Below are 12,991 nucleotides of genomic sequence, written 5' to 3' on the forward strand. Positions count from 1 at the left end.
AGATGTTTGTGTGAGTACAGATGCAGAAGGCCAAGGATAGGGGCCTGAATGGTAACGAGAAAGAGAGAGAACTCAGAGACATTCTGAAGAATGATTTTAAAGGACTTCTTGACAGACTCCTAATATAGGGGATGAAGGAGAAAGAAGAAAAAGTAGATTTCCAGGTATCAGCTTGGGAAATAAACTGAAGAAATATTTTTCCTAACTAGAATAGACCCATTTTAATCAAACCTTCTTTAAAGAAATTCTTTATGTATTTTGCTTGTTTGTTCATTTCTCAGGATGGAAGAAACAGTAAGAAATCTACTGCAGAGTCAAGGGCCTCCAGAGCAGAAAAAAGAAGAAACTGTTAATATAATGGTCTATCAGGTACGCCATGTTTCTTACTCTTGGCTAGGCACCAGTTGGCTTGTTTTTGTTGTGTTTCTTTAGCTCTGTCCTCCCTAACACAGAGATAAATAGACAAGTATGGTCCAGACCCCGGTGCTCAGAGCCATGCAGTCACCTCTGCTTAAGGAATCATGTACATGTTTTTATCTCCTTCATTTCAAATCTTCAAATTGTAGATTTGGTCGTAGGAAGGTACAAAAAGTAAGTTTATAATGAAACAGACCTATAAAAGTATTGTAGTACTCTGTGGTCAGGGCGATAAGACAGGTATCTATAATGTTCTCGGGGAACACAGAGGTGAGGGACTCATTCCATCTAGGGAGTTAAGTGTCATACCTCTAAGAAGTATGACACTGCGTATATTTCAGAGGTACGACACTTGGGGGCCTGAGGGATAGGGAACAGCAGGAAGGATGTTGCAAGAAGAGAGGTGCCTAGAGGAAGATACAGTGGTTGAATTTGCATGGCAGACCCATGGAGATTAAGAAGCCCAAGGTAAGTAAATAATGGCCTGGTGAGATAAAAATCTCAACGGTGAGACTGAGGGTCCATGGAAGAGCTGGGTGAGGTCATGCTTGCATGCTTACAAGAGTATAACCTTGAACCTTGGGCAACGTGGAGTCTAAAGAGGTTCAAGGACAGTAAAGTGGTAGATGAAGTAACCAGTCTTTGTCTTCCGATAGTCCTCATTCCATGGTTCTTTAACACTAGCAAAGCAGCCAGGGTGGCAAGCAGGGCATCCGATCTGAGCATGACTGAAGTTGGCCACACAGATGAGAAGGTTCTGGCAGTGTGGGGAAGGGAAATACAGCAGAAAGAACATAGGCACTCGACATAGATACATTGAAGACTTTTATTGAAATAAAAGACTTCAAATCACAATAGAGACCTGATATCTATCGTACAACTCTGCATAGGGAGCTTAAAAAGCTAAAGAAGACAAGGAAATGGGCAGACATTTGTGGAAATCACTGGGCAGCCCTAGATTTTTGCTGGCTAAAAAGCAAGTGTGTCTGGGGAGGCAAGCATAGAAACCCCACTGGTAAAGACCATGTCACATGATTTTCCCTGAATTTATGGAATCAGTGGTCTACAACCCAACTTGTTATCAAGATTGGGGGGAATCTGATAACAAAAGTCGCAATATTTTTTAAAGATTTATTTATTTATTTGAGTGAGAGAGAGATAGAGAGAGGGCAGAGGGAAAGGGGAGAGAGAATCTCAAGCAGACTCCGCAGTGAGCATGGACCCCCAGTGTGGGGCTCAATCTCACGACCCTGAGGTCCTGACCCGAACCAAAATCAAGAGTCAGATGCTTAACTGACTGAGCCACCCAGGAGCTCCAAAAGCCATAGTATTATATGAGTTAAGAAATCTAGGCAGAGTTAACCTTAATAAGTTTATGCCCAAAGTAGTTAACTCTTGAAGCATACAGTCTGCTTTGTGACAAGGGGGAACTGTTCTCCATCTCCAGGGAAGACTGTACAAGGCATTGACTTCTTACCAGGGAAGGAAATAAATTAGCTCCAAAGGACAGTAGGAAAAAAAATCACTAACATCCATTTCTAAGGGGAGGGTTTAGATTCTTCTTTAGGTGTGGTCTTTACAAAAGGAATGCATGCTCAGCTTTTCCTGACGTGTGGTGGCCTAAAGTCAGGATAAGGATTTAAGTCCTCCTAGCTCTGGATCTTTCCTAGGTATTATGTGTGCTTTGGTAGAAAAAGGGGGTCCAAGTAAAACACGGGACTTGCTTCTGCATTAAGTGGTTCTGTGCAGCCTAAAAGAGTCCTGTGAATCCCAAACTGAAGTAAGTCATCCCTTCCTTCTCACAGGTAACGCCAGGCTCCAGTTAGAACTAAATCATTCAGTGTTGCTCTGGTGCCTTCCCTGATCTCCTCAGGATGGTTCTATTTCACCCAGGTTCTTGTTTCTTTTCTAGTCTCCCCACCACTTATTAGCCAAACCTGCAGTGTCGACACATACCATCAGATTTCATTTTGTGAAGTTGGAAGCTCCTTAGAAAAACAGATACAGTTTTAAAAATGTGTTGTTGTTGTTTTTTTAAGACTTATTTATTTGACAGAGAAAAAGCACAAGCAGGGGGAGCTTCAGAGGGAGAGGGAGAAGCAGCCTCCCTGCAGAGCAGGGAGCCGACACAGAGCTCGATCCCAGGACCCTGGGATCATGACTTGAGCCAAAGACAGACGCCTAACCATAAAAACGTGTTTTAAAACTATTTTCTCTCTATAACCCAGTCTGTTGGGTTTGAGAAATTAGCTCTCCTCTCTGGGGAGGAGACAGTTAATAACTTGAATGAATTAGAGAGTCATCACTCTAATTAATTAGTCTGTGGCTCATTGTCCAGAAAATGGGAGAGAGACATTGGTTGTAAGAGCCATAAAATCATTTATATGTTCAACAGATATTTATTGGGCTTCTAGCATATACTTGGCACAACCTTGTTCTCTGGGGGTTCAAGGAACCAAGAATGAAGAGAAGAGAAAGAGGAGTGTTGCTGGGTGGCACTGAGTCCCAGGAAGGTCCCTGCCATCTCACAAATCCTAGTCTAAATATGGCTCAGGGGAGCAAAAGAGGGTGTGCAAAATGCATGTGGTGATGCTGGGGGAGCACATAGTCAACACTTCCCGGAAGCCACATTCTGTGTTTCAGGTAAGAGCTGGAAAATTTATTGCTTCATCATATATAGGGTGTTATTAGCATACCTGACTCAGATTTTCCAACTGTGAGATTTCTCTGACAGGAGCCGGAGGCCCAGGAAAAGCTTAGGCCCATGGGAAAGCTAGAGTTTGTTTCATTTTCCATCATGGAAGTGTTTATCCTGAGGCTTTTATCACTGAGTTAATATAATAATAGCAGAGTAATAGCTTCCTGTGTCCCAGGCCCATGCTAATTGCTTTGCATGCATTAAAGGCTGGTCATATTTTGTTCTAGGGGTGTGTTCCTGAAGACCTCTCGTAATTTGTTATTTGTGTTGTTTCTAGCTTGCATAACTGAGCATGGATTCTCTCAAAGGACAGTGTTTTTTTCTGTTCAGCAGCTGAAGCAGACCCACCATGAGGCAGGTGGTGGTTTACCAGCTTTACCACTGTGCAATCCTTGACTCTTTTTTAATTTGGAGAATTTTCGTGATTTCAAGGTTTGCGCACAAAATAACATCAGTGACATTTATATGTGACCACAGTTTCCCATTTGCCCCACTCAGAGTCCCACTGAATGTGACTAGATTGTGGCACCCTCAGTGCTACACAGTAGTGTTCCTGTCGCCGTCTTACAGATATGGACATAGGTTCAGAGAGAGTGAGCACTTGCCCCAAGATGCACAGCCTGAAGTAGCCCCCAAGGCCCTTGCACCCTAATGGGTCTGACTCCATGCCCTCAGCTCTTCACGCTGAGGAATTCAGAGAGACTACATGATGGGGCCCAGCTTACCCAGCTGGCTGTTGGAACTTGAACCTGGGTCTTTCCTCTTTTTATCTAGAGCTCTCTTTATTCGTTCATTTCCTCATTCATTCCAATGATAGTTATTCATTTACTTTTTACCAAACTCAGTGGCTTGAAACCACACAAATTTATTCTCTTGTAATTCTGGAGGTCAAAAGTCTATACTTCTGGTGCTAGTGGTGCAACATTCTTTCCTCAGGCTTCAGGACAGAGTTGTTTCCTTAGTTTTCCCAGATTCTAGCAGTCCTTGGATTGTGGTTTTTAACTCCCATCTTCAAACTCTGTCACTCCAGACCCTGGTTGCATTGTCATATTCCCTTTTCTGAGTTTGACCCTCCTCCCCCTCTCCCTCTCACCAGGATCCTATGATTCCGTGGGGCCCATCCAGGATAATCTCCCCATCTCAACATCCTTCATTTAATCACATCTGCAGAGTCCCTCATGCCATGTCAGGTGCCATATTCTCAGGCTTTAGGGGTTGGGATGTGGACATCTCTGGCGGGGAGAAGGGCAGGGCAGGCATTGTCTGTCTGTCACACTCACGTGGCATTAGCCCAGCAGGCTGGCAGTTCCTAGCAGACACCAGGCTAAGTGCTGGAGATGCAAAGATGCCTGCCTCACAGAGGCCTTTTCCTGGAAAGCTCAATTTATAAGATGCTGAGGAGTGGCGAGGGAAGGCAAATAATCAAATACACACTAATGTGATAGGGGCCAAAACAGCAGTTTGCATGGATGGGTTCTGGGAACACAGAGGAAGATGCCACCAAACCTAGCACCCTGCTCTTCCTGGAGGCTCTGCCTCCTGACCAGGATTTACATTTAATAATCCATTTTGCTTTTTTTTTTTCTTTTCTTAGTCTCTGTTGTCTCTTGATATGGACCCAGGAATCATGAGTTTCTTCCTGAGTCCTACAGCCTGTCTTTCTCAGAACATCTTCTATCCCTAGTATTTTAATACAACATCTGACCATTAGGACACATATGCTTAATGTTTTACACAAAGTGGATCCCATTTGTTCCTATCAGCAGTCTCTAATGTAGACATTACCATCCTCATTTCTAAGGGTGAGTCTCAAAGAAGGCTGTTGCAGTTCTGGCAAATGCTCAGTGGTAAAGCTGGAGATAAATCATAGACTTTCCTAAATGAGGTACATGGAGGAAAATTGAGAAGTTACCTGTGGGGCACTTTGATGGTGGGGTGGGGAGTGAGCACAGACTAAACTCCCCCCAGCTCACAGAGTCCCTGTCTCAAAAAACAGAAATGAAAAATGAGTGAAAGTAAATGGAGCTAAATTAATAAGCCATGTAATGTTCACGCCTGTCATTTCTCCTGTGGGAAAGGGGAAAGGGAAATAGCGTCTTTATGTGTACGTAGGGAAGGGGCTACACCTGGGGCCTAGGACAGTGTCATTTCACTGGCGGGGAACGAGAGACCCCAAAGGTTGTGAAGCGACCTGAACAAGTGGGAACATCTGCAGCTTTTCTTCTGCTTTCTTTCTTTCTCCTGCTCATTTCTGTCAGGCATTTGGGGGGTTCTTATGCGCCATCTTATATATCCTTGTCACCCAGGTCACCATGTCATCTAGTTAAGTAAGGAAACACGCTAGGAAAAAAACATCATGATCAGACATGAAAGGCGGTCATTAAGCATAAATGAAATGAAGCAGTTGCTTCAGAGGAGTGTCATCCCCTCCATGTTGGCCGTCAGAATATTTAAGACAAAAAAAGAAAAAGAAAAGGTGAGGGCACCTGGCTGGCTCAGTCTGTAGAGCGTGTGACTCTTGATCTCGGGGGTGTGAGTTCGAGCCCCGTGTTGGGTAGAGAGATGACTTAAAAATAAAATCTTCAAAAGAATATTTTAGACAGGCACCCTAAGAAAGGAGAATCCTGCCACTCCCAGGGGATCGCCCTGTTTACAGGTGCCTTGTGTCTGTAGTGGCCTGGGGCTTCCTGGCTGCAGCCGAGGGGCTGCCTCTCGTCTCTGCTTTGTCATACGGAACATGGATCGAACCCACATTAGCTGACCCATTTAGAAAGAAAACAGGGGTGCAAAAGCAGAAACACCGATGAGGGGGAAAGACCTGTGCGTGGCAACAGCTTCTGCCACTAACAAGGCTTGTGACCTCAGATGGTCACCTAACCTCTCTGGGGTCCTTGTTTTTCACACGTGTAGAAGGGGTGTTGGACTAGACGTGAGATCGCAAATGCAATACCCACAGTGGCCAAACAGTGCAAATGGCCACAGTGGGCCAGGCAGGAGAAAAAATCAAGTGTTCTCTAAGGGTTAACATGCGCTTTTTCGGCCTTTGAAAAGAAATAAGTACAGAGAATGTTTTGGGGGTTGGTTTGTTTTATTAATAAACAAAAGCCTTGCTTTGAAGACTACACAATAGCCACTCACACGTGGTTTCATGCCAAAGGGCATGAGGGCGTTTTGGGGACTCTGGCAAACTGAAGAGCCTTTGGTCTAAGGGAAGCAGTCCCACCCAGAAGTACACACCAGTGTGGACAGACGGCCTTATGTTTCAAAAGAAGATCAAGGTTGAGGTTCTTATGGGTAGTTTTTTAGTCTGTAAATAGCGGTTTATTTTTTTATACAGGAATTAAATAAAACTCTGCTGGACTAAAGACAACCCTCAAAACAGAGAATTTCTGCGGGTTCTTCCCGCTCTTAGAACTCTGGAATGTTGACACTACTTTGCTCTCCTATGTGGCCTGGTCTATACAGAGTATAGCACAGAGTGCCACTACCTATAATAGTCTGACCCACGACTGGCCACCCACTCGCTGAGCACCTACTTTGTACTGGTCATATTCTAATCATTTTATGAGTGTGAACTCACTGAATTTTCACAAGAACCATTTGAAATAGGTCCTGTAATTTTCCTTATTTTACAGAAGATGAAACTGAGGCATAGGAAGGTTAAAAAGCTTGCCCAAAGTGACACATTACCCTCCTTATGTTGCTTGAGTTCCTTCCTACCCTTTAAAGCAGAGTACATAGATCAACATAACAATGGACTGTAGAGATGTCACAGAGAGATGCCTAAGTCATTGTCCCAGCAGAGAGCACATTACACTAGTGTCCTGGTGCCCGAGGCTCCCTTTCCTCACCCCTTTGCTCTGTCCCACCTTTGTAGAGAGCCCTGAGCTGTGTGTTTTTTGAGCCCAGCTCCATTATTTCCAATGATGGCTTATGTTGGGTCACTGATGCTATAGCCTGTGTTTAAAGCAATACAGTATGTTACCCAAATCATTTCCATCTGTGGAAAAAGTGATTTAATTGAAAATCAAAATGACTTTTTCCATAAGTAGTTCCTTCAAAATAGTCTCAGATGTGATGAAGCAGGTGATGCTTGGGGAAAAGGATCCTTTCTAGGTATCCTAAAATCTGTCAGTCATCAAGAATGTATCCACATCCTTTTATGCACGTGGAAAGCACCGGACATAGGCTGGGACCTTCCCCACCGAAGCTCAAGGCCTGCCTGGCAGAGATGTTACTTATTTCACAAATTCTAATTCTTATCAGGGGTGGGAAATTTTTGCCTTTAAACTTCACCTCTTTTCCCTGTAACGACTTAAGCAAATTCAGAAATTTCAGTACATTAGGAAGAAAAGTTAAGGTTGAAAAATTAAAGAATCAGTTACAAAAGTTACCGTTCTAAGAAAGCTCTTTTCAATAGCAATATCCTTAGTATATTTGAAGTGTGAACTTTTCAAACTTTTAACATAAAACATTTTTTTCATGAATATATGTAAATGCAAGGCAAAATTGAAATATCTTTGATTTTTGGAAGCTACAAGATTCTTGGCTCTATTTTCTGGCTGAGTAGCAGAATTACCTGAGGGAATCATCACAGATCGAGCTATCTGGGCTCCTCCATAGGATGATCTCTGTTGTTTTATCATTTCCAAGTTTGAGAAGTCATTTTGACTCCTCTGGTCCATAAGTGCACTGGGAACCTGTGAGGTGCTTTAATATCCATCCATTCCACCATCCCTTGTTCTCTTGCTTTGCAAAGAAGAAAAGGGAGTTGAGGTTCAAAGCTCCCTTCTCAGTCTAGCTCATGCATACACATCTATGCTGATTCTTTCATGCATAGTATTTGTCTCATAAGTGCCCTGGCAGTTAATTAGCCAATAGAACTGAATTCTTCAGAGCTCTTTGGAGAGTTTGTCTGTAATTCATCCAAGTTATTCAGAAAAGTGGGGTTGTTTTATTGTTCTTTTTTAACCTAAATAAAATGTGGTAAACAAATGCAAAAACAGATCAAAAGTGAGTACATTCCGTGGGTGCATACCAGTTGGGAAAAGAATGATTTAAAATTCTATTGAGTGTCTGTTGATAGAGTGGTTAAGACTTTGCATAGGTATTTATAAAATTATAATACACAATGGGACATGAAATATTTTTATTGAGTTCTTTTATGTATATCTGTGGCCTGTAATCTCAGGAAATCTCAAGTGCCTTTGATTCTGCTCTAAGAAATTTGGCCTTTTCTTTGAATTGCTGTGAACTTTGAATAGCTGCTGAAGTGAGTAATGGTAATAAAGGGAGTATTTTCATTGTGTGTTAAGTCCTTAAATGGCTAAAACCGATCCTTGAGGAAACAGTTTTCTTCCTCTTTGTGCTCTTTTTTGTTTTAAACAACATCTTCTATTCGGATAGTAAGTTTAGGTAAAGGAGGTAGGATTTCTCAAAACCAAGGTGTGGGATGAGGTTCCAGACAGCCAAAAACATTGCCTTTCATAAAATATTCCTTTTCTCTTTGAAACTGTTCTCTAAGATGAACTTATGATTTTTACACTCTACAGAAGACTTTCCCGAATTCCAGAAGTTTTCAAAACAATCTCATATGGGGGCATCTGACTGAGAAGAGCATTCACCTCTGAAATGCCAAAGTCATATTAAATACTTTGAAAGGAACAGAGGAGTAGTTTTAAATAATATCACTAAAAGTTTAAATAGCTACTTCTGTTCTTCTTGGGAATTTAAATTCTTGGTTTAAGGGGCTCTGACTCTACTTTCTTGTTCTCAATTTCTGTCTGAATTCTGTGTTGAGACGTGAATATTTTCCCTGAATGGAACTCTTACCAAGTCAAAGCAGAATATGGTCTCTCTGTTAAAACAAATGTAACTTATGGTTAAGATGGTGCCCTGGAGAAGCACCTTCTCTTCATACAGGTGAGCTGGTTATTGCCAATGAACCTGAGAGCCGTTTTCCTCAGCTCATCTCACAGGGGGCCAGACTTTTAAATGTCTTAGGTCAGGAGGTTCTGCAGGTAGAAACCAAAAGATGTTGGCCTTTAGTAAGTGTGTGGCCCGTGCAAATACTTTGGGTACTTCAGCTCTTTAACCAGGCATATCAGTTATTTCTTCCTCTTAGGAAACAAATGAATTTGAACAGAGCAGAATCACGGCGATATCCATTCTTGAGCTTTGATCCCATTTTTTTTAACTCACCTGAAGCAATAAAACTATAATTTTCTTTGTTTTCAGACTTGGTTTATCAATACTTTGGAAAATGGAGATAAAATAGTCTATGGGGGGAAATGGTCAATTTTGGAATTAGGAAATAGTTAAAGAAGAAGTGGAAAGCACCTTCTGGGAAAAAAAAAAGTACACTTTCATTACAGAGAGCTCGTCTACAGTAACCTTTCAGCTCTATTGTCCTTATTGATTTTGTCTGCACACCAAACACTGCATGGCAATGAAGAGGAATCACCATGTGTGGGGTGAGGGGAGAGTGGTCTGCTAGGAGGCTGCCATCTGCATCAAAGTCGTTGCAGAATTCAGGTGTTAAGTGGCCAGACCAACAGATCTGAGGAGGCAGAACCACAGCTGTGGCAGGCTCAGGAGCTTGTCCCTGTGCTCTGTACAGCAGTTTCTGGGCTTAGGAAAACTGGCCACCTGCTAGCATATGACTTTCCCAGGACTCAACTGAAAGACAAAGGGTTGGGTTGTGTTCTAGGTCTCAGCTTGCCTGGGTCTCAACCTAGAATGTCTCTTCCAGCAGAAGAGCCTGGGCCTTGGTATGTTTAAAAATGTCCCCAGGTGATTCTAATGTCACTAGGATTAGGAGTGAGTCAACTCCATGATTCTGGAGGCCTTTGCTAGCCAGCCCAACTCTGTGAGGAGGAGAGGAGGAAGAAGATTCATAAGGAATTTTGACTTAGGGGTGGAGGGAAATGCAGAAGGTCAATGAAAACTCAATGATTGCTTTCTCTCCCACTCATACTCTGCTCTTGCCTGGAAAGGGAGATTATTGAATCTGAGGATGCTGAAGGCCCGCACCAGCTGTGCCGGTGCCCAAAGGTGGAGGATTTGCCCCCCATGCACGAGGCTTTTTAAGTCCTCAGGCTCTGAAAGGATGGAGATAGTGGAGAAGTTCATTAAAGATGCATTGTCCCCTCCATCCCGTGTCAGTCTATCAGACGCTCGTTCTAATAACAGATGCAAACAGCGTTCCATGTTCTTTTTCCTATGTAAGAGCTCACTCAGATTAATAATGGGAAGAAACAGTCTGAGGAAAGGAAAGTTGTATGTCATGAAAAATGATGCTGTGAACTCTCAGCAGCCCCTCACTTTCTAGGGACCATGCAAATAAAGAATTGTGGTTAGGGGCACCTGGGTGGCTCAGTCGGTTGAGCTCCCACCTCTTGGTTTCAGCTCAGGTCATGATCTCAGGATCATGATATCGAGCCCCGTGTCAGGCTCCATGCTCAGCAGAGTCTGCTTGAGATTCTCTTTCCCTCTTCCTCCCTACCGCTTGCATGCACACTCTCTCTCTTTCTCTCTCTAAAATAAATAAATAAAATATTCTCTAAAAAGGATTGTGGTTGGAGAATGTGTGAAGGGGAATTAAAGTAAAGAAGTTATTTCAGGGTCAGATACACCTGGGAGAACTCATTTTGCTCATTCAGTTTTGTCATCTTGAGCAACTTAACTTTGAGTCTCCCTTTTTTCTTCTCCATTGTGGGAATAACAAGGCTAACTTTTAGGCTGTTATTTTAAAGGGCTTCCCTAGACATGATTTCATCTAACAATTGGAGAAAGCGAATGGTAACGTGTACAGCACATGTTAGGTATTCAACAGACTGTAGCTAGTATTATTATGACACATCTAGCCCTATCTGTCTATTCATCTTTCTCTTCATACAGGCAGATTCCCCTCTTACCCTACCCCACTCTAGTCTACCTTATTGACTAGCACCATGGAAGTTGTTGAGAGCCTAAAGGTTCAGAATTAGAGAAAATGATAAAACTCTGAGAAAATGTGGATTTCAAGAGCACTGAACCCAGGCCACGTTCCCAGACAGGACTGGCCTTTGTGGTAGTATCTTCTCCCACTGTGCCATCTGTCATCCCCAGGCCCTATCTACCAACATTTTCTCCCTTAGGTATATGGTTCTCTGAAATTCCATCCATTAAAGCACCATTCCATGTAAAAAATAAAGAATCCAGAAGATAAAAAGCTCAAGGGAAGATCATTCAGATGTTAGTGTGAACGGGTTAAATCTGTGGGCTTTGCTGTATCAGCTTATCTCAGAATACTGGAATTTAGGATGTGGGGTTTAGAGTAGAAGAGATAGGAAAATCCTTTTTCTAAAGTAATTTAGGAATTTATAATCCTCTGGGTTAAGTCTGAGTGAATCTTCTTGACCAGGGGTGCCAGGGAAGAGAGGTATTAGGAAGTAGCATAGGGATACGGAAGTGAAGAGAAAACCAACAAATGCAACTTACAAATTACAGCCATCATTTCTCTGGTTTGCCATGTGACATATGCATACAAAGGAGAGAGAAAGCACTGTTCCTCTTGGTCCTCCTGCCCTCATACTCTCAGGACCCAGACCTCAGGCTGGTACTATCATAATGAACTACTGAAGGACTGGCCTGCATTCCCAGCTCCATTTACTGCACGTTCTCTGTGGAGTGCACCAAGTGGCAAACCGAGAGGTTGAAAGGAACTTTTAGAGCAAGCCCACTGAATTGGGGTCTTACAATGGCTGTATTCTTTCCTTATCTGTTTACATGAATACTGAAAGATAGATCGTCATTCATGATGATTCCACTGTCTTTAAACAGATCAAAATATGTTTTTCCAAGGACGTTCTACTACACTAAATTAATAAATTAGCATAATAAATCCATTTTCTCTCCACTAATGCCAAGCTTATACTTTATTCTAAATTAGCAAGCTTCTGCTGTAATTATAAGTGATGATCTGAAAACAATTCCTTTGCAAATACTCTCTTAAAACCTTTTTATTTCATTTACAAAATAACTTATAAATGTATTCATAAGATCTGTCTCTTGGGTCACTATATTTAACTTGTCTAACCCTATTATTATTGTTTTTTTTCTTCTCCATGAATTCTTATTACCTATTTTTACCTAAATATTTGGACATCACCAATGGAGGAAGAGTAATGAAAATTGCCACAATAACAATTAATATGTGTTTTACAGTTTATACTTTGACAACATCATCTCATTTGATCCTCACATTAACCTTTCAAAATAGGAAGGGCAATAAGTTCATGTTCACTTTAAAGCAACTGAGTTTCACAGAGGCACTTGGACTTTCTAAGGGTCATACAACGTCAGGCTACAGTGGATTCAGCCTCTTGACTCCAATTCTCATAGCCTTGCAGGAGTAGCATTAATTACATTCTACATCAATGGTTCTCCCATTTGGCTGTGCCTTGGAGTCATCTGGAGAGTTTCAAAAATTATCGATGTCCTGGTTCTACCCCAGGGATTCTGATTTAATTGATCTGGTGTGTGGCCTGGGCACGAAAATTTTAAAATCTCCACAGGTCAATTCTAATAGCAGCCTGGGTTGAGAATTACTACATGACAAGGCATTAGATTCAGCTGTGTGTGTGTGTGTGTGTGTGTGTGTGTGTGTGTGTGTGTGTGTGTGTGTATTATATATATAATTTCTTGCTCATATCATGCTGAAGCTTCCTGCAGCCATGGTCTTGTTTTCAGTAACCTACCACCAGCATTTCCCCCAGAATAGCCAGCCCCGTGCCTTTTGTTTAAGAGTCACGTTGACCTTCTGCAGAATGTGGGAGTTGGTTCTTGAAAGATACTAAAATTCAGATAAATGGAAAGGTTCTTTGCTTCTATGGA

General features: G+C 42.2%; 1 protein-coding gene across 1 annotated transcript in view; it reads left to right on the forward strand.

The window, feature by feature from the left end:
- Positions 1 to 12,991, forward strand: part of NCKAP5 (NCK associated protein 5) — a 520,582-nt gene that overhangs the window by 213,331 nt on the left and 294,260 nt on the right. The window contains exon 3 of the mRNA XM_028101367.2: positions 282 to 369. Within this exon, the coding sequence (XP_027957168.2) occupies positions 282 to 369 (88 nt within the window). The remainder of the gene's footprint in view (positions 1 to 281; positions 370 to 12,991) is intronic.

The sequence above is a fragment of the Eumetopias jubatus genome, unplaced genomic scaffold (assembly GCF_037043125.1).
Source record: "Eumetopias jubatus isolate StellerSeaLion01/CBP00866 unplaced genomic scaffold, mEumJub1_p1.0 scaffold_3, whole genome shotgun sequence".
NCBI classification, from domain to species: domain Eukaryota; kingdom Metazoa; phylum Chordata; class Mammalia; order Carnivora; family Otariidae; genus Eumetopias; species Eumetopias jubatus.